General features: G+C 44.0%; 1 protein-coding gene across 5 annotated transcripts in view; it reads left to right on the top strand.

The window, feature by feature from the left end:
• The window catches only part of LOC105469571 (leucine-rich repeat-containing protein 37A3-like), a 75,243-nt gene that overhangs the window by 23,090 nt on the left and 25,794 nt on the right, over nt 1-26,359 (top strand). For 3 of the 5 annotated variants that reach the window (XM_071083313.1, XM_071083314.1, XM_071083312.1), the window contains exons 1-5: nt 14,370-16,525; nt 18,266-18,337; nt 21,106-21,177; nt 24,255-24,326; nt 24,975-25,055. In XM_071083313.1, coding sequence (XP_070939414.1) covers nt 14,385-16,525; nt 18,266-18,337; nt 21,106-21,177; nt 24,255-24,326; nt 24,975-25,055 — 2,438 coding nt within the window. In that variant the 5' untranslated portion in view covers nt 14,370-14,384. Of the gene's footprint in view, nt 1-14,369; nt 16,526-18,265; nt 18,338-21,105; nt 21,178-24,254; nt 24,327-24,974; nt 25,056-26,359 lie in introns of those variants that run through there. The other 2 variants (XM_071083315.1, XM_071083317.1) reach the window with 2 other exon arrangements.

Below are 26,359 nucleotides of genomic sequence, written 5' to 3'. Positions count from 1 at the left end.
CACGCCACCATGCTCAGCTAATTTTTGTATTTTTAGTAGAGATGGGGTTTCGCCCTGTTGGCCAGGCTGGTCTTGAACTCCTGAGCTCAAGTGATCTGCCCACCTCGGCCTCCCAAAGTGCTGGATTACAGGCCAGAGCCACCGTGCCTAGCCCACGATTACTTTTTTGGGGGAAGCTTCCATTGCAGCACCCATGGGCGCTCCACCGTCATGTCCCCTACCCCTCAATTGAACCTTCTCTCCTTTCCCTCTCTCCTATAAAAATGACCCTTTGGTACATCATTTTCTCACTGACATCAGCATCTGATGATACAACTTTGACCCGCTTTATAATCGTGGGTTTCAGGCAAGGTGGTAGGCCTTCCAAAGTCACCTTGGGAATCATAACTCTTTGGTGCCATCTGCAATCCTCCATATCAGCCCTGCAGATAACAGACAGGGAACTATGGCTGCTGCCTCACTGGAGTAGGACATTCTTTTAAAAAGATCTGGGAGCACTTTGGGAGGTTGAGGCGGGTGGATCGTGAGGTCAGGAGTTTGAGACCAGCCAGACCAACGTGGTGAAACCCCGTCTCTACTAAAAATACAAAAATTAGCTGGGCGTGGTGGCGGGCGCCTGTCATCCCAGTTACTCGGGAGACTGAGACAGAAGAACCGCTTGAACCTGGGAGGCGGAGGTTGCAGTGAGCCGAGATGGTGCCACAGAACTCCAGTCTGGGCGACCTTTCTGTACTCCCGGTGTGGGGGGACCAACAAGGCGTAATCAGGAGCCAGAGACCAAGGCCCAAGTCTCAGTTCTGAGTATTATGGGGTATTAACGCCCACCTCCCAGGATAGGGAGCACAGAGCTGGAAATTCTAAGTATTGAAGCCCTGAAACGCCCACTTCCTGTACATGAGTCGCTGCTGTCCTCTAGTGGCCACGGAATAAATTGCACAGCCCGCTGGCTTGAAAAAGGGAAAGTGGGAGATGCTTTTCTCCACTTCTGAATCTACCTGATGTTGGGGTTCTCAACCATACTCCACTCATGACTTCCTTTTCATAAAATATATTTTGTATAATTACAGTAAATTTTGAACGCTTTAGACAGATTTATTGAGGTACTGACATATAATTAACTGCCTATATAGAGATTACAATTTTATAATACCCGACCCTTAGTATACAGCTGAAATCATTATCACAATCAAGATAGTGAAGAAAGCCATCCTCCCAAAAAATTTCCTTGTTGCCCCTTGGTGATCCTGCTTCCTGCCCTTTCTACTTCCCCCTCACCCCCAAGCAACTACTGATCTGCTTTCTTTCTTTTTTTTTTTTTTTTTTTTTTTTTTTTGAGATGGAGTCTAGCTCTGTAGTTTTTGTGGGTACATAGTAAGTGTATGTATTTCTGGAATACCTGAGATGTTTTCATACAGGAATGAATCACATCATGGAAAATGGGGTCTCCAGTCCCTCAAGCATTTATCCTTTGTGTTACAAGCAATCCAGTTATACACTCTTAATTATTTTTATTTTTATTTTTTATTTTGTTTTCTGAGACAGCGTTTCACTCTTGTTTCCCAGGCTGGAGTGCAATGGCGCTATCTTGGCTCACTACAACCTCTGCCTCCTGGGTTCAAGCATTTCTCCTGCCTCAGCCTCCCAAGTAGTTGAAATTACAGGCATGCGCCACTAGGCCCAGCTAATTTTGTATTTTCAGTAGAGACAGGGTTTCACCAGGTTGGTCAGGCTGGTCTTGAACTTCTGACCTCAGGTGACCCACCTGCCTCAGCCTCCCAAAGTGCTGGGATTACAGGCATGAGCCACTGCGCCTGGCCATTAGTTATTTTTAAATATACAATTAAATTATGATTGACTATAGCCAGCCTATTGTGCTCTCTAACACTAGGTCTTATTCATTCTTTTTTTTTGTACCCATTAACCATCCCCGCCTCCCCTCATTGCTTTTTATTGCTGAGTGCTATTCCACGGTATGAATGTACCACAATTTGTTATTCATTCAGAATGATAGTAATTTTTAAAAATCAATATAATGCCCTAACTAGAATATACAACAGAAACTAACTCAAAGGCGAGTTCTGTATAAAGGCTCAAGGAAGCTGGGAGTGATGGTTCACAACTGTAATCCCAGCACCAAAGCAGGTGGATCACTTGAGGCCAGGCGTTCGAGACCAGCCTGGGCAATAGAGCCCCCCGATCCCCCAACTTCTACGAATATTTTTAAAAATTAGCCAGGCTTGGTGGTGCAGGTCTGTAGTCCCAGCTACTCAGGAGGCTGAGGCAGGCAGATCACTTAAGGCTGGAAATTTAAGGCTTCAGTGAGTTGTGATCGTGCCACTGCACTCCAGCCTGGACAATACAGACTCAAAAAAAAAAAAAAAAAAAAGTCCAGCTATGACCACCCTGACCACTCTGGAACATACAGATACAGTCAGGCACCTGTATACTATACATGTACTAGCTACAAATACAGCCAGGCAGAGGTGGGCCAGATGGGCTCATCAACTACTAGCACCATTGTCCCGGACATCCCACAACAGGGGGGCAGGGCTGGGCCTTGAGCCCAGGTTTGTTTGGCTCTGAAGCCCAGTGGCTGGCCATTCCATGCAGGAAGGTACAGTGCTCTGTGGCCCAATGCATGGAGACGTGTTGAGCAGAGAAGATGGACACAGGCAGATTTTAGCTGGATGGAAGGATGTGTTTCTCACAGGGCTGACCATTGGGGTGGCATGTTCTTTTTTTAATTACGTGGATGGCGTGTTTGGGCTGGCTCACCCTGGGATTTCTCCCGTCCAGCTGTTACCCAGACTCATTCATTAAGGTCCATATTTGCCTTTTAAAAGGTATGTTTGTATTTCACTCACTTTGCATTTCACAGTGACCCAATCCAGGGGCTTTTCCCTGGCACTTCCCACTGCACAGACCCATGCTCCTTCCTTGCCCGCTGCCCTCAGGGGCCAGCAGCAGGGGTTGGCACTTCACAGTCCCACTGGGGGCCTCCCTCAGGGCAGAATATAATTTTATGGAAGAAAGTGTTTAGCAATGCTTTCTTGAGACACTCTCGTTCTGTCACCCAGGCTGGGGAGTGCAGTGGTGCAACCATAGCTCACTGCAGCCTTGACCTGTGTTCAAGTGATCCTCCCACCTCAGCCTCCCAGGTAGCTGGAACTATAGACACATACCACTATGCCCTGCTAATTTACTTTATTTTATTTTTTGTAGAGACAGCATCTCACTATGTTGCCCAGGCTGGTCTTGAACTCCTGTGCTCAAGCAATCCTCTCGCCTCAACTTCTCGAAGTGTTGGGATTATAGGTGTGAGTCACTGCGCCTGGCCCATAGCAATGCTTTAGAGACAGCAAGAATTTAAAACCTGCTACTATAAGATAATCAGTCATATTTACCTTCTGGGGTAATTTACCTACTGTGTTATTAAAGAAGTCTGTTGGTTGGTGGTAACCCCTTGGCTTCAGAGTGGCCTGTCCTTGCAAGGAAACTTTGAAGAATTTAGCCCAACATTAGTGTTACAGAGAAGGACCCGAGGTCCATAGTAAGTGGAATGTAATACACAAGTTCTCCAGTCATTTCCTAACTCAGTTCTTAACATCTCGTCCCAACAGTTTCCCCTGGATCCAATTAAATGTGTAAGTCACGCTTTTATTCTTAAGCTTTGCTTCTTCCTGTTTTCCTTGGAAATGTTTTCCTTCTGCTCCTTATAACGTTTTGGGTTGAATGCTCAGTTCATTTATTTTGTTTTATTTATTGGATTTTTGGGTTTTGTTTTTAGTCCCATTTCCTCTCCTGTGTCGTTCACAGTGCAGGCAACTTTGTGCAGTGGAAACAGTGCAGTCTTTGGAGCCTGAAAGTGTTTTGTTTTGACTCTTGGTTCAGCTTCCCAGGGGCAACTGTTAAGTCTCAGTTTTTTCGTGTGTAAAAGGAAGGCAGTGATAGCCCCTCTGCAGTGCTTTTGGAGGGTTAAGTGGGATCGTGGTATGTAAGGAACATTGCGCAGTGCCTGATACATGGCAAATGCTCGTCGGACACCTGTGTCTCCTGATCGTTTCCCACCTCCACGTTCACAACGCCCTAGCTCATAAAACAAGCAAAACCCCATGGTTTCTTTCTTGGGTTGTTTATGTTAGTGCTTCTTGCTGTAATGTCACAGTGCATGAGCTAAGTGGCCAGGAATGAGACAGGGACATAGCATAGAATAGCTATTAAAATGGGGGATTCTGGAGTCTCTCTGCTTCTTTCTGTCCCAGGCTTCTCCACAGACCAGCTGGATTAAGAAAATAGCATCGAAACCTCAGGATCCTGCTCTTTTGTTTTATTGGAACAAAAGCAGTTAAGTCAATGAATTTACTTCTAAGTATAGTTTTGGTTAAATTGTAGACACTTTGATATGTAATGCTGTCTTTTTCATTGTTTTAGAAACCTGCTATTTAAACTTTTTAAAATTTATTTTTTGAGACAAGATCTTGCTCTGTTGCCCAGACTGGAGTGCAGTGTCCCAAACACGATTCACTGCTGCCTCAACCTCCTGGGCTCAAGCAATCCTACTGCCTCAGCCTCCCAAAATGCTGGGATTAAAGGCGTGAGCCACCGCGTCCAGCTGAAACCTGCTATTCTAGATCTGAATTTGTCTTTGACGTAAGAACTTTTGGGGATATGTGTGGGTTTTTTTTAACTAGAAGAAATTGTGGGATTTTAATTTTAGTCAGAATATGGAGCCTCTATAATTTCTTCTTGGAAAGCTTGAGGTATTATTTGTAACACAGTTTACATCAATTTGTATAAATATTCCTGAACGATTTGAGAAGGTATACATTCTGTGGAGTAAAGACAAGCCTGATAATAAAGCCAAAAATTCAGTCTTATTAATTATATGATTTGAAACATGTCTAAGTGGTGACGGTCTTTTTGTGTGTTGTTTTGGAACAGAGTACACCTGTCAGCTCTGCAGACCCACCTTTTGTCGTCTCTGGGGTCTTTGTCCAGAATATCTGTCATTCAACTTCAGAGCTCCAATCTTTGTTGTCCCTGGCCATCCTTCTCTGGTTCACTGTTTCACACCTTTCTCCTCTGCCTTCTCAAGGAATGTCTCAGGTGTGCGACTCAGCCTTGATTGATTTCATTTTTGTCACTGGATTTTAGTTCCTTGGAAATTCTTTTATCATTGCTGTCAGAATTTCAGCAGACTGTATCATTTTTGTTTTTTTCTTATATTTTATTCAGCATTCAAAGCAGACATTTCCTTAAAATTTCATCTGTAGGCTGGGCGCTGTGGCTCACGCCTGTAATCCCAGCACTTTGAGAGGCCGCGATGGGCAGATCACAAGGTCAGGAGTTTGAGACCAGCCTGGCCAACATGGTGAAACCCTGTCTCTACTAAAAATATAAAAATTAGCCAGGTGTCGTGGCAGGCGCCTGTAATCCCAGCTACTCGGGAGCCTGGCAGAATTGCTTGAACCCGGGAGAAGGAGGTTGCGGTGAGCCAAGACTGCGCCATTGCACTCCACCTCTGGGCCACAGAGCAAGACTCCATCTTGGGGGAAAAAAAAAAAAAAATTCCTCTGTTTTCTACAACAGTTTACTTACAGAAGCATATTTTCCCAGTCCTGTCCTTAGAGCTGACAAGAGGAGCCCCTGACTGGGCCCTGCAATTTAGAGAACTCTACATACAAAAAAAAAATTAATTAATTAAGGACTACAGGGCCGGGTGCGGTGGCTCATGTCTGTAATCCTAGCACTTTGGGAGGCCAAAGTGGGCAGATCACCTGAGGTCAGGAGTTCGAGACCAGCCTGGCCAACATGCCGTCTCCACTAAAAATACAAAAATTAGCCAGGTGTGGTGGTGCACACCTGTAATCCCAGCTACTCGGGAGGCTGAGGCATGAGAATCGTTTGAACCCGGGAGGCAGAGGTTGCAGTGAGTAGAGATCGCACCACTGTACTCCAGTCTGGGTGACAGAGCAAGACTCTGTCATAAATAAATAAATAAATAAATAAATAAATAAATAAATAAAGGCCCACAGGATGCCTCTGCTAGTCTGGATCTGGTGCCTGGCATTGGCGCAGCACCAGCTAACTCTATGCATCCTCTCTTGACTGACAACGTTCAGGCCCCAGAGATATGCTTCTTCACATCTTATCCTCTGTCTATGGGAAAAATAACTACATCTAAAGGTTGAATGGGGCCTCTGTTAGGCACTATTTTGAAAGTACAGAGAAGCTGTGGGCAGAAAAGGACTTAGATAAAAGACAAGTTAACATGTCTACCAGATCTTTCCCCTCAGATAGTGTGAATACAACCGATTCAAACACGATGAAGTACCATTTCCGAATAGTGCTGAGGATACCATTTCTTCTTGTTTTTGTGCTCCTATTCATGGTTCCAGAGATTCTCAAGAGTTAGCACGGTATTTCCCTCAATTGCACAAAAGCTGAGGAAAAGTTTGCAATATTAACCCTTTTCCCATTTAGGAAAAAAAAAAGGGCAGCTCACTGCCAGAGCTCATTTAATTTTGTTTTGTTTTGTTTTGTTTTGAGACGGAGTCTCGCTCTGCTGCCCAGGCTGGAGTGCAGTGGCCGGATCTCGGCTCACTACAAGCTCCACCTTCTGGGTTTATGCCATTCTCCTGCCTCAGCCTCCCGAGTAGCCGGGACTACAGGCGCCCGCCACTGCGCCCAGCTAGCTTCTTGTATTTTTTTTAGTAGAGACGGGGTTTCACCGTGTTAGCCAGGATGGTCTCGATCTCCTGACCTCGTGATCCGCCCGTCTCGGCCTCCCAAAATGCTGGGATTACAGGCTTGAGCCACCGCGCCTGGTGAGCTCATTTAATTTTACAGAAACATGCTCTTTGAGGCTGAAGCAAATCTGACTGATTTTCCTTTTTTTTTTTTTTTCTTTCTCTTTTCTTTTCTTTTCTTTCGACAGTCTTGCTCTGTGGCCCAGGCTGGAGTGCAGAGGTGTGATCTCGGCTCACCCCAACCTCTGCCTCCTGGGTTCAAGCAATTCTCCTGCCTCAGCCTCCCGAGTAGCTGGGATTACAGGTGTCTCCTACCAAGCCCAGCGAATTTTTGTATTTTTTAGTAGAGACGGGGTTTCACCATGTTGGCCAGACTGGTCTGGAACTCTGACCTCAGGTGATCCACCTGCCTCAGCCTCTCAAACTGCTGGGATTGCAGGCGTGAGCCACCGTGCCTGGCCGCAAATCTGAATGATTTTCAGTTTGAAAATAAAATATAAAAACTGTTATTGGAATTATTTCTAAACAGAACTAACATCAGAATCATGTGAATCATCAGAATAGTCTATTCTGGAAAAATCAGATTCATCAAATGAATCTTTGGCCAACAACTGTTTGAGAATGATGTTAGTATCACGCGTAGGAATGCTACATTTTCTAGGATTTGATATTTTCAGCCTTGGACAATTACTGTATTTTGTAAATGGAAATCCTGCTACTAAAAACACAGTGCTATAAACAGAATAATCTCTTTTGTTTCCAAAGTGGGTATACTAGAGTGATTTGAAAATAATAATAAAGCGAGATATTTTGTGGCAAAGTTATCTTGGGGAAAACGTCTCAGCTGCAGGTGCCACCAGTGAGGCTTCTCTGGGCAAACGAGGAAAGGATTAAATAAATCACATTACACATTACTCTTCAATTGGTATCTATGTCTAGCCCTCAGACAAACCGTGATGCTTATTCTTTGCATTGGCAATGAGGTGGTCATTGAATGCTAGAATTATGAATTTTAATTTCGTAAAATTTGTTTTCAAAAATCGAAATAAAATGGATTTATTTCAATCATTTTGATATACAAATTTGATTAATTCTTTTTTTTTTTTTTTTTTTTTTTTGAGACAGAGTCTCGCTCTTTCGCCCAGGCTGGAGTGTAGTGGCACAATCTCGGCTCACTGCAAGCTCTGCCTCCTAGGTTCATGCCATTCTCCTGCCTCAGCCTCCTGAGTTACTGGGACTAGAGGTGCCCACCACCACGCCTGGCTAATTTTTTGTATTTTTTAGTAGAGACGGAGCTTCACCGTGTTAGCCAGGATGTCTTGATCTCCTGACCTCGTGATTCACCTGCCTCGGCCTCCCAAAGTGCTGGGATTATAGGCATGAGCCACCGTGCCCAGCCCAAATTTGATTAACTCTAATTTGTATGTTGCATTTTTGTGTAATAAATACTTTTCTTTTTCTTTTTTTTTTCTTTTTTTCTTTTTCTTTTTTTTTGAGATGAAGTCTCGCTCTGTCACACAGGCTGGAGTGCAGTGGCACAATCTCGGCTCACTGCAACCTCCACCTCCTGGGTTCAAGCGATTCTTCTGCCTCAGCCTCCCAAGTAGCTGAGACTACAGGCACACCACCATGCCTGACTAATTTTGTTTTTGTATTTTTAGTAGAGATGGGGTTTCACCACATTGGCCAGGCGGGTCTCGAACTCCTGACCTCGTGATCTGCCTGCTTTGGCCTCCCAAAGTGCTGGGATTACAGGCGTGAGCCACTGCGCCCAGCAATAGATACTTTTCAATATTTGAAAAGAATATTGTTTGAGAAAATATTTCTGACAAAATTAAATTTTTTACATAAACATATTTTTGATTAAAATATTAAGGTATTTGTACTTTGAACATGGTTGTTTTAATCCTTACATGTATTTTTAAATCTTGACAATAATAACATAATTGATTTTGCTGAAAGGAAGATAAGAAAAATACATTTCATGGAATAGTTTCAGTAATTTATAAATTATACCTATCTTTATTTTATTACTCATTTCAATATTAAGAATTGCTTGCACCTGGGAGGCAGAGGCTGCAGTGAACTGAGATCACATCACTGCACTCCAGCTGGGGCAACAGAGCGAGATTCCGTCTCAAAAAAAAAAAAAAAAGCAAAGAAATTTTATGATCTTTGACATTTTGCTAGCTTTCTGTCATCTACAAATCATAGCTTCATACACATTTAAAAATTTTATCCTTTTAAAGGAATATTTGTCAGGAGATGAGGCTAGAACATACTTTATTTAGCTCCCTGTTAGTTCAATTTATAACTTGCAAATATATAGACAGACGGCCTGTGGCATCCATCTGTCCTCTTGCCCTGAGCTGCACATCCAGACTTGACTCATGGGCCCCAGCTTGGGCTTTCCAGTTCTTTGAATGGATAGGAATCTACCCAGGGCTCATGTTTGTCACAGCTGGGGGGCCGGGGGCGGAGGGTCCCTCTGGTCCCCCTTTGAATGCTGCAGACAACATCTTCTCTCAGATTTTAAGCTGCAGAGACCACATTTCCAGCATGTGGTCTTGAGCTGTGGAAACCTCTCCTCCTGCCCAGGACTCGCTCTACAGAGACGAATTCATTCAGGTCCCCGAAGCCCCTGTAGAGTTTTGGCCATAAATGGTTCCTCGTAAAGTGGTGCCCCCAGGATGTTCAGCCTCCCCCCGGCCCCTGCAGGCCTCCTATCCCAGGGTGCCACGTGCTGCTGCCCTGCTGGGAAGAGAAGTCCGGAGGGCACGGGGCAGCACTGCCGCTTAGAAGCCCCTTGTACTTTCTTTCTGTCAGATCCTGCCGCCCTGTTTCAGAGGGAAGAGTGGGTTGTCAGTAACAAAATGTTTTCTCCCTTGCCCCTTTTTCGCTACAGTTGGTAGACATTTCTCCCAGACTTCCTTGGTGACTAGTGGTGTTGGGATGTTGTGGCCTTCACAGGGAGGGGACAGGTTGTCAGGTCACCGTTTCACAGATGGTTGACCGATGCCGACTGTAGCTGGCAGGTCTCTTCTGGCTGCAAGTGACAGAAACCCAATTCAAACTTGTCCTGCAAGTAGAGACATTTATTGCATCTCAGACTTGAAGGAAGGGGAAGGGTGTGTTTGGGTCCCAGAAGCCAGATACAAAATGCCATGTTTTATGTAACTCCATGTATATGAAATGTCCAAAATAGGCAAATCCATAGAGACAGAAAGTAGATTAGTGGTTGCCAGGGATTGGGAGGAGCGGGGTGGGCAGTAACTACTAAATGGGGTTTTGTTTTAGATTGGTGAACATATTCTAAAATTGAGTGAGGTGGTAGTTGCACAACTCTGCAAATATACTAAAAAACCATTGAATTGTATACTTTAGTAGAATTAGTTGTATGATACATGAATTATATCTTAATAAAGCTGTTACCAAAAAATATTGTTCAAGATCTGGCCAGGCAATGCCCCTTTGAGCTAGCTCTTGTGTCCATTTGACATGCCCCAATCCATACTTCGCGCATTTTTTTTTGTTTGTTTGTTTTGTTTTGTTTTGTTTTTTGAGACGGAGTCTCGCTCTGTCGCCCAGGCTGGAGTGCAGTGGCGCGATCTCGGCTCACTGCAAGCTCCGCCTCCTGGGTTTACGCCATTCTCCTGCCTCAGCCTCCTGAGTAGCTGGGACTACAGGCGCCCGCCACCGCGCCCGGCTAATTTTTTGTATTTTTAGTAGAGACGGGGTTTCACCGTGGTCTTGATCTCCTGACCTTGTGATCCGCCCGCCTCGGCCTCCCAAAGTGCTGGGATTACAGGCGTGAGCCACCGCGCCCGGCCAACTTTGCGCACTTTTTAAATTTCTGGTACAACAAGGATCCAGACTTATCTCATAACCGTTTCCTGCTGCAGCCTGGGAATCAGCCATATTCCCTAGAGTTGCGGTTCCTTGTTGTGTGGAATGTGAACCAAGATCTGGCCATTATTTCATTTAATCATCACATCTTGTTTTCTGCTTTTAGAAACCAAAAGAATGTCTCATTATGGGCTGCTACCGTCATATGCAGGAAGTTTTAGAATGAAAAAGATTCTGAATTGATCCTTGCTAACTTTATTTCAGAAAGTGGTAAAATAGCTGTGGAGTACAGACCCAGTGAAGAGATTGTAGATGTCAGATGGGAAGAAGAACTACATGGTTTAATTCAAGTATGTGGAGATAAAAACTCAAGAGTAACAGGGCTGGGCGCTGAGGCTCACACCTGTAATGCCAGTGCTTTGGGAGGCTGAGGCAGGCGGATCACGTGAGGTTGGGAGTTCAAGACCAGCCTGACCAACATGGAGAAATGGTGGTGCATACATCCCAGCTACTCAGGAGGCTGAGGCAGGAGAATTGCTTGAACCTGGGGGCGGAGGTTGCAGTGAGCCGAGATCACGCCATTGCACTCCAGCCTGGGCAACAAGAGTGAAACTCCATCTCAATAAACAAACAGGCCAGGCATGGTGGCTCATGCCTGTAATCCCAGCACTTTGGGAGGCTGAGGCGGGCAGATCATGAGGTCAGGAGTTCAAGACCAGCCTGGCCAACATGGTGAAACTGCATCTCTACTAAAAATACAAAAATTAACTGGGTGTGGTGGCGGGCACCTGTAATCCCAGCTACTTGGGAAGCTGAGGCAGGAAAATTGCTTGAACCTGGGAGGTGGACGTGGCAGTGAACCGAGATCATGCCACTGCACTCCAGCCTGGGCGACAGAGGAAGACTCGAGAAAAGAAAAGAAAAACAACTCAAGGGTCAGATAACATAGCCAGTGTAATCATAATTCAAAATAAGCAGCAGAATTTGGAGGATAATTTCCTTCATTCTCAGGAAAATGTGAAACTCCGAAACTGCTTTTTGAGTGCAGGGTATTTCTGGGGCTTTTCCTAAAGTTTTGACCCTTGGCTCTGACCCCTTATTTGGAGTTTGGAGACAGAACTGAGGACTGTGTTACTACAGCTGTGGACACAGGAGAGGGGTTAGTCTCCCCTGGCCCCAGGAGTAAGGGAAGCTGGGCTGCTTGAACACAGGCCTTTTTAGAACTCCCTTCAAACAGAATCCCAGAGATGTGGGGAGATGTAAGTGGCCTCAAGAATGATTGTGCTACAGCTTTCGAAAACGATAATGCCTTTCAAATATGGCTTATTACTTGGATCTCAATATCTCCCATGTACCTTGGGTGGAATATTTTGCTGAAGATTTTTCTGTCAATCATTTACAATCCTGTGCTGCAAAATGAAGTTTCAGTCAACAATAGACCACATATATGATGGTGGTTCTATAAGAGTATAATGGAGCTATTCCTATACAGGTATACCATTTTTATCTTCTTCTTCTTTTTTTTTTTTTTTGAGATGGAGTCACTCTGTTGCTCAAGCTGGAGTGAGTGCAGTGGTGTGATCTCAGCTCACTGCAATCTCCACCTCCCAGGTTCAAGTGATTCTCCTACCTCAGCCTCCTGAGTTGGGATTATAGGCACGCACCACCACACTCAGCTAATTTTTGTATTTTTAGTAGAGACTGTTTTTTGCCATGTTGGCCAGGCTGGTCTCAAACTCCTGACCTCAGGTGATCCACCCACCTAGGCATCCCAAAGTGCTGGGATTACAGGCATAAGCCACTGCACCCGGGCCCAATTTTTATCTTTTATACAGTATTTTAACTATACCTTTTCCAGGTTTACATACACAAATACATGCCATTGTGTTACAGTTGCCTTTAGTATTCAGTACAGTTAACATACAGTACAGGTTTGTAGCCTAGGAGTCGTAGGCCATACCATATAGCCTAGGTGTGCTGTGGGTTACACCACCTAGGTTTGTGTAAGTATACGCCATGATGTTAGCACAATGGTGAAATCACCCAATGACACATTTCTCCAGCTCCTCACATGGCAAGTAACGCATGACTGCATATGAAAGCTCTTAAATAGGGAATAAGTTTCTAAATCTCAAAACAGTCACTATTTACTATATGTAGATTTTTTTTTTTTTTTTTTTTAAGGAGCAAAAGTATCCTTTCAGTGGGAACTCAACTTGGGGCTACAGTGCTTTATTTAACTTTCACCCCAAAGTTGCAAAGTGTTTTGAAGTTTTTACCTGTAAAATAATCATTTTAATTCGATTTAAATAAAACCCTCCAAGGAAACTTCAAGCTTTAAGAAGTCTAGGTTCCTGTGAAATGTGAGAGGAAGTCAGCACTGATTTCAGGAATCTGATTATAACAATAGATCCATCCCTAAATGAGGCAAATCTTGGAATCTCTTCAATTTTAGTTTATTTTATTTTTTTGAGACGGAGTTTCTCTCCTGTTGCCCAGGCTGAAGTGCAATGTTGCAATCTAGGCTCACTGCAACCTCTGCCTCCCAGGTTCAAGCGATTCTCCTGCTTCAGCCTCCCGAGTAGCTGGAATTACAGGTATGCACCACCACACCTGGCTAATTTTGTATTTTTAGTAGAGACAGAGTTTCACCATGTTGGTCAGGCTGGTCTCGAACTTCTGACCTCAGTGATCCACTCACCTCGGCCTCCCAGAGTTCTAGGATTACGGGTGTGAGCCACCGCACCTGGCTCCCCTTCCATTTTAAAACCATCACTGTGCACCCTGTGCCTCTGCTAGGCACTGGAATAAGATGAAGCACCTTCTTGGAGTTTACATGCTGATAATTGTGCCAGACAGTAACAAAATAGGTAAGAATGGCTGTGGGGGAAGTCAGCTGTGTTACAATTACAGTCGCATTTCAGGACGTTATTTAACATGTTGACTTTAACAGCCTAAGCCTCTTCTCCATGTGTGCACACAGGGTAGATCTCTGAAGGGTGGCGCTGTAACTTCTAGGGTAATGGCTGTGTTGAGTCAAGGCAGGATGACAGTTCAGCCTCCTCCCAGGCTAGTGCAAAGGGCTCTTCACTGGGATTAAAGCCTTCTCTCCCAGACTGAATTGCCCACCCCCAACACCCCTCCTACAGAAAATGTGGAGTCCTCGCTTGTTCCCTGGCAGCCCCTACCTAGTAGGGTGGTGAATTCATTATCAAACATGCAAAACATGCAACAAAAGATACCGAAAGTTTAGCGAAAACAGCAACATTTTGGAATAAATGACTGTAATGTGCGTCGTGCCTGCCACCCGAACTGGCGCCCATTTTGCAGGTCAGTTGCTCTCCCTGGAAGGAAGAGTATGCTCGGATTTCACCTTGGAGGAGGAAGAGTTCAGGCTGCCAGAACTGGACTAGCACTTGTGAATATCATGAGGCGAGGTCCTGTGACTTCCTTGGGAAGCTCTGCCGCGCCCCCACCCCACCCCACCCCATCCCATCCCACCCCACCCCATCCCATCCCACCCCACCCTACTCCTGCAGGCCGCTGGAGTCGTGGGACCACCTGGGTCTGCCGCCCAAATCCTTCCTCACTAAGGGAAGGGGAGGGGTGGGGTGTTCCGGCTGGGTGGGGTGGGAACGGGTGCTTGGGTGGGATTGTGACATAAGCTTGCCCTGGTGACATGGAGCAGATCTGGACCTGAGTATAATAAAGGTGGCATAAATAAAGGTGTCATAAAGACAGGGCGGGGCTCACGCTTATAAGGGGCACGAGCCTCTCAGGGCTGCCAGAATGACTCCCGCTCAGTGCGGAGCTCCAGCCTGTATCATGTCCCGGCTGCGTTTCTGGGGCCCATGGCTCCTCCTCATACGGCAACTATTGTGTCTACTAGGCAAGGAGGCTGAGCCTCTGGAGTGGGTCAAGGACCCGCTCCAGCTGACCTCTAACCCCCTGGGGCCGCCTGAGCCCCGGTCTTCCGGCGCCTCCCATCTCCCATGGGAATCTCCCCATGTGCCCACTCCCCCGGGAGACCCGGGGGACTTTGATTACCTGGGGCCCTCTGCTTCCTCGCAGATGTCAGCCCCACCCCGGGAATCGACTGCCTCCAGACTCCGGGTGAACTCAGATGAGCCTCCAGGGCCCCCTGAGCGAGTTGGACTTTCTCAATTCCATCTAGAACCTGAAACTCAAAATCCAGAGACGCTTGAACACATCCAATCCTCTTCACTCCAGCAAGAAGCCCCAGGGCAGCTTCCACAGCTCCCTGAGGAGGAAGAACCTTCTTCCACCCAGCAGGAGGCCCCAGCTCTGCCTCCAGCATCCTCTATGGAGAGTCTAACTCTACCGAATCGTGAGGTGACAGTTCAGCCTCTAGGTGAGGATCAAGCTCATTATAACTTGCCCAACATTACAGTTAAACCTGCAGATGTGGAGGTTACCATAACTTCAGAGCCTACCAAGGAGACAGAATCTTTCCAAGCCCAGCAGGAGGCCCCGATTCAGTTTCCAGAGGAGGCGGAACCTTCTGCAACCCAACAGGAGCCCCCAACTGAGCTTGCAGGTCCTCCTATGGAGCATGAACTTTCCCCCAGTGAGCAGGAGCAGCCAGCTCAGCCTTCTGAGTCTTCTGGGGAGGTGGAGTCTTCTCCAGCCCTGCAGGAGACCCCAGCTCAGCCCTCAGAACATCATGAAGTCACAGTTTCACCTCCTGGTCACCATCAAACTCAGCACTCAGTTTTGCCCAACATCTCTGTTAAGCCTCCAGACATGCAGCTCACCATAGCAACAGAGCCTAGTGCAGAGGTGGGAACTTCTCCAGTCCTCCAGGAGGCTACAGCTCAGCTCTCAGGGCCAGGTAATGATGCAGAACCTCTCGCCATCCAGCACGGGGGCCCACCTCTGCCTCCAGAGTCACTGGAAGAGGCTGGACCTTCAGCAATTCAACAGACTTCAGTTCAATCTCCGGAACCTGTTAATAATGAGAACCCCTCTCCAACCCAGCAGGAGGCTGCAGCTGAGCATCCACAGACCGCTGAGGAGAGTGAGTCTTCTCTAACCCAGCAGGAGGCCCCAGCTCAGACTCCAGAGCTCCCTAATGTAGTTGTAGCTCAACCTCCAGAGCATTCAAACCTGACTCAAGCCACAGTTCAACCTTTGGACCTGGGGCTTACCATCACTCCAGAACCCACTACAGAGGTTGGACATTCTACACCCCTGAAGAAGACTCTAGTTCCTCCAAAGCATCCTAAGGTGACACTTTCACATCCAGACCAGGTTCAGACTCAGCATTCACACCTGACTGAAGCCACAGTTCAACCTTTGGACCTAGGGTTTACCAGCACTCCAGAATCCACGACAGAGGTTGAACCCTCAACAGCCCTGACGACTACAGCTCCTCCTCCAGAACACCCTGAGGTGACACTTCCACCTTCAGACAAGGGTCAGGCTCAGCATTCACACCTGACTCAAGTCACAGTTCAACCTCTAGCCCTGGAGCTTACCATAACTACAGAACCTACTACAGAGGTTAAACCATCTCCAACCACAGAGGAGACCTCAACTCAGCCTCCAGACCCAGGGCTTGCTGTAACTCCAGAGCCCACTACAGAGACTGGACATTCTACAGCCCTGGAGACGACTACAGCTCCTCGTCCAGACCAGGTTCAGACTCTGCATCGAAAACTGACTGAAGTCACAGGTCCACGTACTGAACTAGAACCTACTCAAAATTCATTGGTACAGTCTGTAAGTTACGCCCAAAATAAGACTTTAACTGCATCAGAGGAACAGAAGGCCTCCACAAGCACCAACATATGTGAGCTCTGTACCTGCGGAGATGAGACGCTGTCGTGTATTAATCTCAGCCCAAAGCAGAGGCTCCACCAAGTGCCTGTGCCAGAGCCCAACACCTACAATGGCACCTTCACCATCTTGTAAGAATCACCTTTCCCCAATTGTCCTCTGTCTCCTGCTTGACTTGGCAGCCTTTTCCTGGAGGCCTTCCTGGGCTTTCTTTATCTCCCCAAGCCATCCTGACAACTGACTTTCTGCTTTCACCTTTGCTTGTCAGCTCTTCCTTCTCCTCATTCTCCTTTAATGTTAGCCCCCTTCTCCAGTCTTTTACTTTTACTCTAGCCTTTTACTCGTTTTCTTATCCATTTTTATTTAGCCCCATCACATCATTGCTTAACCACTGCTCTCCTCCCGTTTTTGCTTCACCCTCTTTACAGCAGCCTGTCCCTCTCCCGATCTCAGTGATGAGGCTCTAAGTGGTTAAGAGTTGATTCCGGAACCAGGCTGCCTGGGGTTGAACCCAGGTCTGTTTATTAGGTTGGTGAGCCAGAGCAAGTTATTCCACTCTGTGACTCAATTTCCTCACATTTCAACTGGGGGTTATGCTAGTTCCCATTTCATAGGATTGTTGTGAAATTTAGGTGACTGAATATATGAAACACTTCATCAGTGCCTAGCATATATAGGAGTGTTGGCTGTTAACATGATTACTCAGTACTTCAGTTATGTCCACAACTCATCTTTGTCCCTGGCTTTCTATATGTAGCACTTGTTGTAGCACATATAGTACATGTGCTATACGTAGCACATGTACTGTCTCCAAAACATGAAAATGATAGGATGGACGAAAGAGAATAGGCATAAAAAGGGAGGTATATATAATTAAGTACTAAAAGATAATGCAGACTATTGGTGCTAGAATTTGCCAGAATCTGTGATCCTTGAGGTGTAAAGATCAGGGAAAGCTACATGGATAAGCTAAAATTTTACTTGGGTCTTAAAGAGTAGCTATAATTTGTTAAATAGAAAAAAATGGGAGTACAGTCTAGGCAAAGGCATGGCTACTGGTATGCTTGGAATTTAGTAGACCAATCTGGCTGCAAAGAATTAGGTGAGGGAGCAATGCAGATATGATTATGTAAAACCTTGACTATCAGCTATAGGATTTTGAAAGTTACACAGTGAGATATGGAAAGCCATTGAAAGTTTCCAAGCAAGAGATGAAATGATTAAAACAGGAGGATTATTTTATTTTATTTTGTTTTTTGCTTTATGTTCAAGTGTAGACATGCAAAGGATTATTTTAGAATCCATATGTAATGTGTCCAAAAGGAAAAGCTTAATTCAGGGAGACAAAATAGAAAGGTCTAGCAAAATCTGTGAGTAAAATGTGAAGGGGCCAAATCAGGTCAGTTGTAATAGGAGTGGAAATAAAAAGCCTAGGATGTTTCAACAGAGGGCACCGGACCAAAGCTTTGTTGCTACCTGGCATTGGGTTTCCTTCTTCTTATTTGTTCATAATGGTAAGCTTTTGCCCATTTTTCTGTTGAATTATTTACCATTTTTGTGTTGATTTGTAGGAATCTGTTTAGACACATAAGTGCTTTTGGATAAAATACTTACATTCAAAGTAATTAACTGGCATCATCTGTCCAAGAGATGGGATGGACAGGAAGTTAAGCTTCCAGCAGATGCCTCATTTGTGCAAGTGGCCCCGCATTATTTCTTGATTAATTTTGTAAACTGGGAAGCTGATAGCTGTGGAAATGAGAAAGCAGGTATTATTTTCTGTTTCTGAATATCCCCAACAAGGTTGCCATTTCTTATCCTGTTCATTCTTTTCCTACCTATTCAAGGATATAAACTGTGTTTCTTCACAGAAATTTCCAAGGAAACTATATTTCGTACATTGATGGAAATGTATGGAAAGCATACATTTGGACCGAGAAACTGTGAGTATATTCTCTCCAAATATGACAAAAAACTAACTGCACTGTAAGAGCCTTCTTGGTCCAGAATTTCGAGGTTGGTACCGCTGAGAAAAGATATTTCTCCTCCACACCCCAAATCAACCTCTGTTGATGGCAATCCTATGGTTATTTAAAAATTAAATTTGGTAGGCTCTCTTTAAAATAAGAGGTAATTTAAATTTATTTTTTATCATACAAATAATACACAGTTATATTCCTTCTTGACTTTTTTTTTTTTTTTTTTCAGAGACGGGGTCTTAATTTGTCCCCCAGGCTGGAGTGCAGTGGCACAATCACATCTCACTGCAGCCTTCACTTCCCAGGCACAAGCAATCCTTCCACCTCAGCCTCCAAAGTAGCTGGGACCACAGGTGCATGCCACCACGCCCACCTAATTCTGTATATTTTGTAGAGACAGGGTCTTCCTATGTTGCTTAGGCCGGTCTTGAACTCATGGACTCAAGTGATCCTCCCACCTTGGCCTCTTAAAGTGCTCATATTGCAGGCATGAGCCACCACCCCCAGCCCATGATTCTATTTTTAATGTATAAAAATGTAGTAACAGGTATAACAATAACCCCCCTTGTGCCCTACTCCCGCATCCCTGAGGTAATGCTACTCTGCATTTAGTGTACATGCTTCCAGACTTTTTCCCATTTGCCTACATACATATTTACATAAAGCAAAATAGATTTGCTGTGTGGTTTTAAAAATTTTTTCTTTACATAAATGGTAACATCTTGCACCTTGATTCTTTCACTTCATGACATGCCTTAGATTTGTTTCCTTCCCAGTACTCAGAGGGTCACCCCATTCATTTAAACCCCTGCATCATTCATAGTCTGGATGCATCATAGTTTATTTAATTATTCCCCCATTGATGAATGTTTAGTTTAGTTTTCTTGTTACATACATTGCTGCAATGAAATCCCTGTACATGCTTCTTTGTGAACATGGGCAAGTATTCCTGTAGAATAGATATCTAGAAATGGAATTGTTGGGGTGAAGACTATGTAGATATAAAATTTTAATTGCTCTTAAAAATGTTGTCCCAACTTACTCTATTGTCAGCAGAAGATGACAGCATTCATATCCCCACACCTTTCACCACTGGGTATTCTCCAACTTTTTGTTGATGTTATGCATGAATAAAAGGGAGTCCATCTAAATTTGAATTTTTCTGATTACTCATGAATTTAATTAAATGTCTTTATATGTTTATTGAACATTTGTGTTTCTTCTCTGAGTTTTCTGGCCTTTGTTCATTTTCCTGTTGAATCGTTTTATCATTTTCTTACTGATTTATAGAAAGAATTGGTTTAGACACATAAATGATTTTGGAAAAAATGCTTACATTCGAAGTAACTGGCATTTTTCACAACAGTTTGTGTGTCATATGATTAGTTCAACGTATATAGACAAGTCATGCATGAGTTCTAAATTAAAAATAAAACACGTGCTAGGCACAGTGACTCACGCCTGTAATCCCAGCACCTTGGGAGGCCAAGGTGGGCGGATCACCTGAGGTCAGGAGTTTGAGACCAGCCTGGCCAATAGGGCGAAACCCCGTCTCTACTAAAAATACAAAACTTAACCAGGTGTGGTGGTGGGTGCCTGTAATCCCATCTACTTGGGAAGCTGAGGCAGGAGAATTGCTTTATTTTTTCGATGGAATTTTGTTCTTGTTGCCCAGGATGGAGTGCAATGGCGCGATCTTGGCTCACTGCAACCTCCTCCTCCCAGGTTCAGGCGATTCTCCTGCCTCAGCTTCCCGGGTAGCTGGAATTACAGGTGCCCGCCATCATGCCCAGCTAATTTTTATATTTTTAGTAGAGACAGGGTTTCACCATGTTGGCCAGGCTGGTCTCAAACTCATGACCTCAGGTGATTCACCTGTCTTGGCTTTCCAGAGTGCTGGGATTACAGGCGTGAGCCACCACGCCAGGCCAGAACTACATTTTAAAAACAAGAAAATTATTACGAAGGTCAGGATAGTGGTTACCTATTAGGGTTAGAGAGAGGGATATGATGGGATGGGGCATGCTGGGGTTCTGGAATGCTAGCAATGATCTTTTGTAACAATGTTTACATGGGTATCTGCTTTATAATTATTAAACTGAATATTTGGCCAGGTGAGGTGGCTCATGTCTGCAATCGCAACACTTTGGGAGGCAGAGACAGGAGGATCACTTGAGCCAGGAGTTTGAGACCAGTCTGGGAACAGAGTGAGACCCTGTCTCAGAAATTAAATTAAATTAAATATAAAGAACATTGATGTCCTGTGCACTTTATGCACATTGTAGTTCTCATATTTTTTTTTTAATGGGGGAAAAAGGTTGAATGGCTTCACTTGCAGCCCTGACATGGTTCCATGTGGGGCTTTCATACTAAGGTTTAGAGAAAGAGGAGGAAATGGAGGTTCTGCTGATCTTGGTGCCACCCACAGGTGGATTCTGAAAGGGATTTTGTGATCTAGAGAGGAGGCATGAAATATACAGTTTGGTGAAAAGAGTGGGTAGAGGTGTGCTTGTGTGTGTGTGTGTGTGTGTGGTGGTGGTGGTGGTGGTGGTGGTGGTGGAGAGATGGACACAAAAAGGAAAATGTAAGAAAAGGTTTGAATGAAAGCAGAGCAGATACCACCGTCTTAAAATGACCATGACCCAGCTTTCCCCCACATGCAGGACATAGTCCTGTGCGGCAAATAGTTGTACTTTGCATTTTAATCTAGAAATAACTTTTTCATTTTCCAGAATTCTCAATGAAAATTATTTGACTGAATTACATAAGGATTCATTTGAAGGCCTGCTATCCCTCCAGTATTTGTAAGTTAGTTAATCACATTTATGAGTTTTTAGTCGTATTATCTGTAAAATGAATAAGGGGTTCAAATTAGATAATCTCTAATATTTCTTCCAGCAACAAAATTCTGCAATTCTGTAAGTTTCTGTAGGGTCTTAGCCCATCTCTAGCATTAGCTACATCCTATGCATTTTCAGTTTTTAAATTATCAAGACACAATACAGACAGAAAAAAATTTCACATAGTAATAAGATCTGAGCAGTGACTGACACTCATATGAACCTTGTTTTATAAGTGTTCACACACCATCATCTTCTATTCAGTCTACAACCAATAAATCAAATCTAATCTATGGTCTATTTTTAAATAGTCCATTAAGTTAAGAATGCTTTCTGCATTTTTAAAGGACTGTGAAAGAAAAAGAAAAGAAACAAAGAGAAATATGTGACAGAGATCACATGTGGCCCAAAAAGTCTAAAATATTTACTGTCTGACCTTCACAAAAAAGAGATTTGAAAAAGTTGGTTTAGTAGGACGAAAGGAATTAAAGTTAACTTCAGAGAAGAAAATATAGACCACCTACATTCATTTGAACATCATTAATCCAGAGTTTTTTGGTAATTTAATTGGAATTAAATTAACATTTAAATATTAAAAATCAGCTGAATTATGTAAATAATATTATCAAGAATATTGAGCTACCAAGAGAATAGACTGGTATTAAGGATTTCAGTTCAGGAATTGTTATATGAAAACAGATGTTTAAAATGATGGTTAAGTGGTAGAGCTAGAAATGTTTACACTCAGAAGCATACCAGAAATGCCCCTGACTTTTCACTAATTACAAAATAACTATCTCCTCAGCCCTGTTACCAAGAAAGGGATACCCGCATAGTATTTCTGTCTGTTTAGAGACAAGAAGATACTATGTTCATTGCTATGAAAGCTTGATTCTTGGCCGGGCGCGGTGGCTCAAGCCTGTAATCCCAGCACTTTGGGAGGCCGAGGCGGGTGGATCACGAGGTCAGGAGATCGAGACTATCCTGGCTAACATGGTGAAACCCCGTGTCTACTAAAAATACAAAAAACTAGCAGGGCGTGGTGGCGGGCGCCTGTAGTCCCAGCTACTTGGGAGGCTGAGGCGGGAAAATGGCGTGAACCCAGGAGACGGAGCTTGCAGTGAGCCGAGATCAGGCCACTGCACTCCAGCCTGGGAGACACAGCAAGACTCCGTCTCAAAAAAAAAAAAAAAAAAAAAAAAAAAAGCAAGCTTGATTCTTATCCTTTGTCCATAGAGGTGTGTATGTCATTAATCCTTATTAAGCTCATCAGCGATGCTCTTTTGCAAACAGATTCTTTCAAATGTAGAAGGCTTAAGGAAAGTGGGTGTAAAGACCCTCAAGTGGATGCCAAAGTGCTACAGAGGCCATGAAGTAATAAAACTACATTTCCTTTAAAATAGTCATTTTCCTTCTACTCACTCCCCCAGCTATTCATATATTTTACAAATATTTGAGTTTGCTTTATTTCCACGTGTCAGTTTTAAATATGGTGGGCAATGCGGATGAGAAGACCTAGTCCATGCTTGCAAGGAGTTTATGCTCAGAAGAAATGGGATAAAAAATAACTACATTAAAAGGAAGAAATGGATATGGGCACTAGGAGGGATACATTGTTTCTGCAGCATAGGAGGGATAAATTATTTCTGGAGCACAGAAGAGGAGAAAATGCCTTCAATTTGGACCCAGGAAGATGTTACTAGAACAATGCCATTTGAATAGGACTTTGAAGGGCCATCGTGTAACATCGGACAGACATCTTGGGGAATATATTCTAAACTTGCAAAAGGAAAATGGGAGAAGGGCAAAGCGCAGGAAAGTGTTCGAGGAATGCCATGAGTACCTGTAGAGTACAAGGAGGGAGAGTAGGAAATTGGAGACAGATCTTCTAGGGCTTTGAATGCCCAGCTGAGGAGCCATCATGGGGAACCATGTTACCGCAGCAGTGCTATAGATAGATCTGCATCACAATCACTGAGAGGGCGCGTTAGAACTCAGTTCCGGATCCGCCCTCGTGGTTACTGATTCAGTTGGTCTAGAGTGGAACCAAGAATTTGCATCTTCAATAATTTCCCAGGAAATGCTGGTCTTTGCAAACCACTTATGGAGAGTTTATCTGATGACTGTGTGCAGGATAGTTTAGGAAGGGAGAGACTAGAGATGGAGACATCAGCCGGACAGCGTTACACCATCCAGGTAAAGAGGGAGGGACCAGTCCCATCACTGTGTAACTGAAAAAATTGCTTTCATGAAATATTAAAACAATATAAAACCAAAGATGAATTTCTATTAATATGATAGAAACTGATTCTATGAATATGATTTGAATTAGTTCAAAGTTATATATTAGGTAAAGGGGTAACTTTCTTTCAAATGATGTGAAAGGATTTTTTTTTTTTTTTTTTTTTGAGACAGAGTCTTTGCTCTGTCACCCAGGCTGGAGTGCAGCTGTGCAATCTCGGCTCACTGCAAGCTCCGCCTCCTGGGTTCACGCCATTCTCCTGCCTCAGCCTCCTCAGCAGCTGGAACTATAGGCGCCTGCCATCACGCTCGGCTAATTTTTTGTATCTTTTAGTAGAGACGGGGTTTCACCGTGTTAGCCAGGTTGGTCTTGATCTCCTGACCTCAGGATCCTCCCACCTCGGCCTCCCAAAGTGCTGGGATTACAGGCATGAGCCACCGCACCCGGCCCGACTATTTTTTCTAATATTAGAAATTATATATAGAGATAAAAACTTTGAGCTCATAATCTAGGATTTGATGAGACTACTAAAGGGCATCTAATCAAGTCTACTGCTCTCAGGAAAAATTCATTCCAAAGTTTGTTAAGTTGTATATTTTATTTATTAAAACCATGAATGTGAGACTCTAGGAGAGGTATGGGCAGGGTTAGGGGCTCTGGAAAGTTCAAATCCAAGCCCAAACCTTTAGAGTTGAGATGAAAAATGTGTATTCAATATTATTCTGCACTATTGCTATTATTCATACTAATTGACATTTAATAACTAACCAAGGCAATATTTTCCTTTTGCTTTTTCTAGAGATTTATCCTGCAATAAGATACAGTCTATTGAAAGACGTACATTTGAACCACTACCATTTTTGCAGTTTACGTAAGTTACACATGACTTTATTAAATTTGGAATTTTTATAAAAATTATAAACCTCTTTGCTATTCATTTTGAAATATGATTAAAGTTTTACCAGTAGAAAGCTACTAAAATTATAGAGCAAATCCTTTTTGTCTCTAGCAAGGATTCTTGTGAGAATTATTACACAGATCTTAGTGAATCATCAGAGAGCAGTGGTTCTCAGCTGGTGTGATTTTCTACTCAGGTGGCATTTGGTAATGTCCAGAGACAGTTTTGGTTGACAAAACTGTGGGTGTGCTCCTGGCATCTGGTGGGCAAAGGCCAGAGATGCTGCTCAACATCCTCCAAGGTATAAAACAAACCCCCATGGCAAAGTTATAGAGTCCAAAATGTCGATGGCACTGAAGTTGTGAAATCCTGTTCTAGAGAAATAAAGATCATTTCACACTTCACACAGGTGTTTACTGAGCGTTCACTGTTTTGTAGCTAATACACCACATGTGCAATGTTGAAGTATAAATCATAAGCCAGTATCTTCCACCGTGAGATTTCCTTAGTGCATACAGGAAGGATTGAGGTTATGTTCCATCCTATATAAATTAGAATCATGGCAAATGATAAATGTTCTGAAATAATTTTTTTTTCTTTGGCTTGTGTCTTTTTTTGTAGAAATCTTGGTTGCAATTTACTCACAGAACTGAGCTTTGGAACATTTCAGGCCTGGCACGGAATGCAGTTTTTACACAAGTTGTAAGTGAAATAGAAGATAAATACATGTAAACAACTATTTATGCATAAAAACTCATACAATTATTGGTTAGCTGGGTATAAGCCTATTATGAACTTTGAAAAGTATGTCTTAAGATCCATTCATTTTTCTCAAATGGGGAAATTAAGGTACAAAGAGGCCAAGAGACATACATAGCTTATATATGACCTGCTCTGCTTCTCCTAGTTCTGACCTATGGCATGGTCAAGAAAAGGCATCAAAGAAGTGACTCTCAAATTAGCCATGTTGCTGGGTGGGGTGGCTCAGGCCTGTAATCCCAGAACTTTGGGAGCCGAGGCAGGCAGATCACCTGAGGCCAACACCTGGCCTGGCCAACATAGTGAATCCCCATCCCTACTAAAAATACAAAAAAATTAGCTGGACGTGGTGGTGCAGCTTTTTGCTTCCTGGAGGACTTTGTGTAAGCTTCCTTCCTTGCAGCTAAATGTTGCAGACATTTAAGCAGTTAGAAACTCTGCATATGAGCAGGAATCAACGTTAGATCCAAAGTGTAGGGCCGGGCATGGCAGCTCACACCTATAATCCCAGTACCTTGGGAGGCCGAAGTGGGAGGATCACTTGAGGTCAGGAGTTTGAAACCAGCCTGGCCAACATGGTAAAACCCCATCTCTACTAAAAATACAAAAATTAGCAGGTCTTGGTGGCAGGTGCCTGTGATCCCAGCTATCGGGAGGCTGAGGCACAAGAATGACTTGAACCTGGGAGGTGGAAGTTGCAGTGAGCCGAGATTGTGCCACTGCACTCCAACCTCCCCACCAGGCTGGTCTCGAACTCCTGTGACCTCAGGTGATCCGCCCACCTCAGCCTCCCAAAGTGCTGGGGTTACAGGTGTGAGCCACCATGCCTGGCCAAGATCATGTTTATGTTAAGCTATCATGCAAAAAAAAAATTTGTAAAGAAAATACATCACTGTATCTGAATTCCATAAACTTTCCTGACTACTCTTCCACTATAAGTGCAAAAATTCTGTGATTTCTCTGTAGAACATACCCAGCAAATCGGAGTGGGTATATTCAATGGCCTGAAGGGGACTTTAGACTCAAGGTGAAGATTCTCCTTGACATCTGACTTTAGAAAAGACTTTCCACCTCTCTTGTGGTTCAGAAATCTAGTTTCACACAGTTCATTTTGAGGTAGAGGGAGGCATTCAGGATGTGTCTGAACTAGAGCAGCAGTTTCTGCAGGTGCTCCTCTCTGTCCTCATTAATTTGCTGATGCCTAACTTAGGAAAAGGACACTGAGGGTCTGTTTTTCTTTTGCCCTC

Source organism: Macaca nemestrina, chromosome 17 (assembly GCF_043159975.1).
Source record: "Macaca nemestrina isolate mMacNem1 chromosome 17, mMacNem.hap1, whole genome shotgun sequence".
Classification (NCBI taxonomy): Eukaryota; Metazoa; Chordata; class Mammalia; order Primates; family Cercopithecidae; genus Macaca; species Macaca nemestrina.
This window is presented reverse-complemented; position numbering and strand designations above follow the sequence as displayed.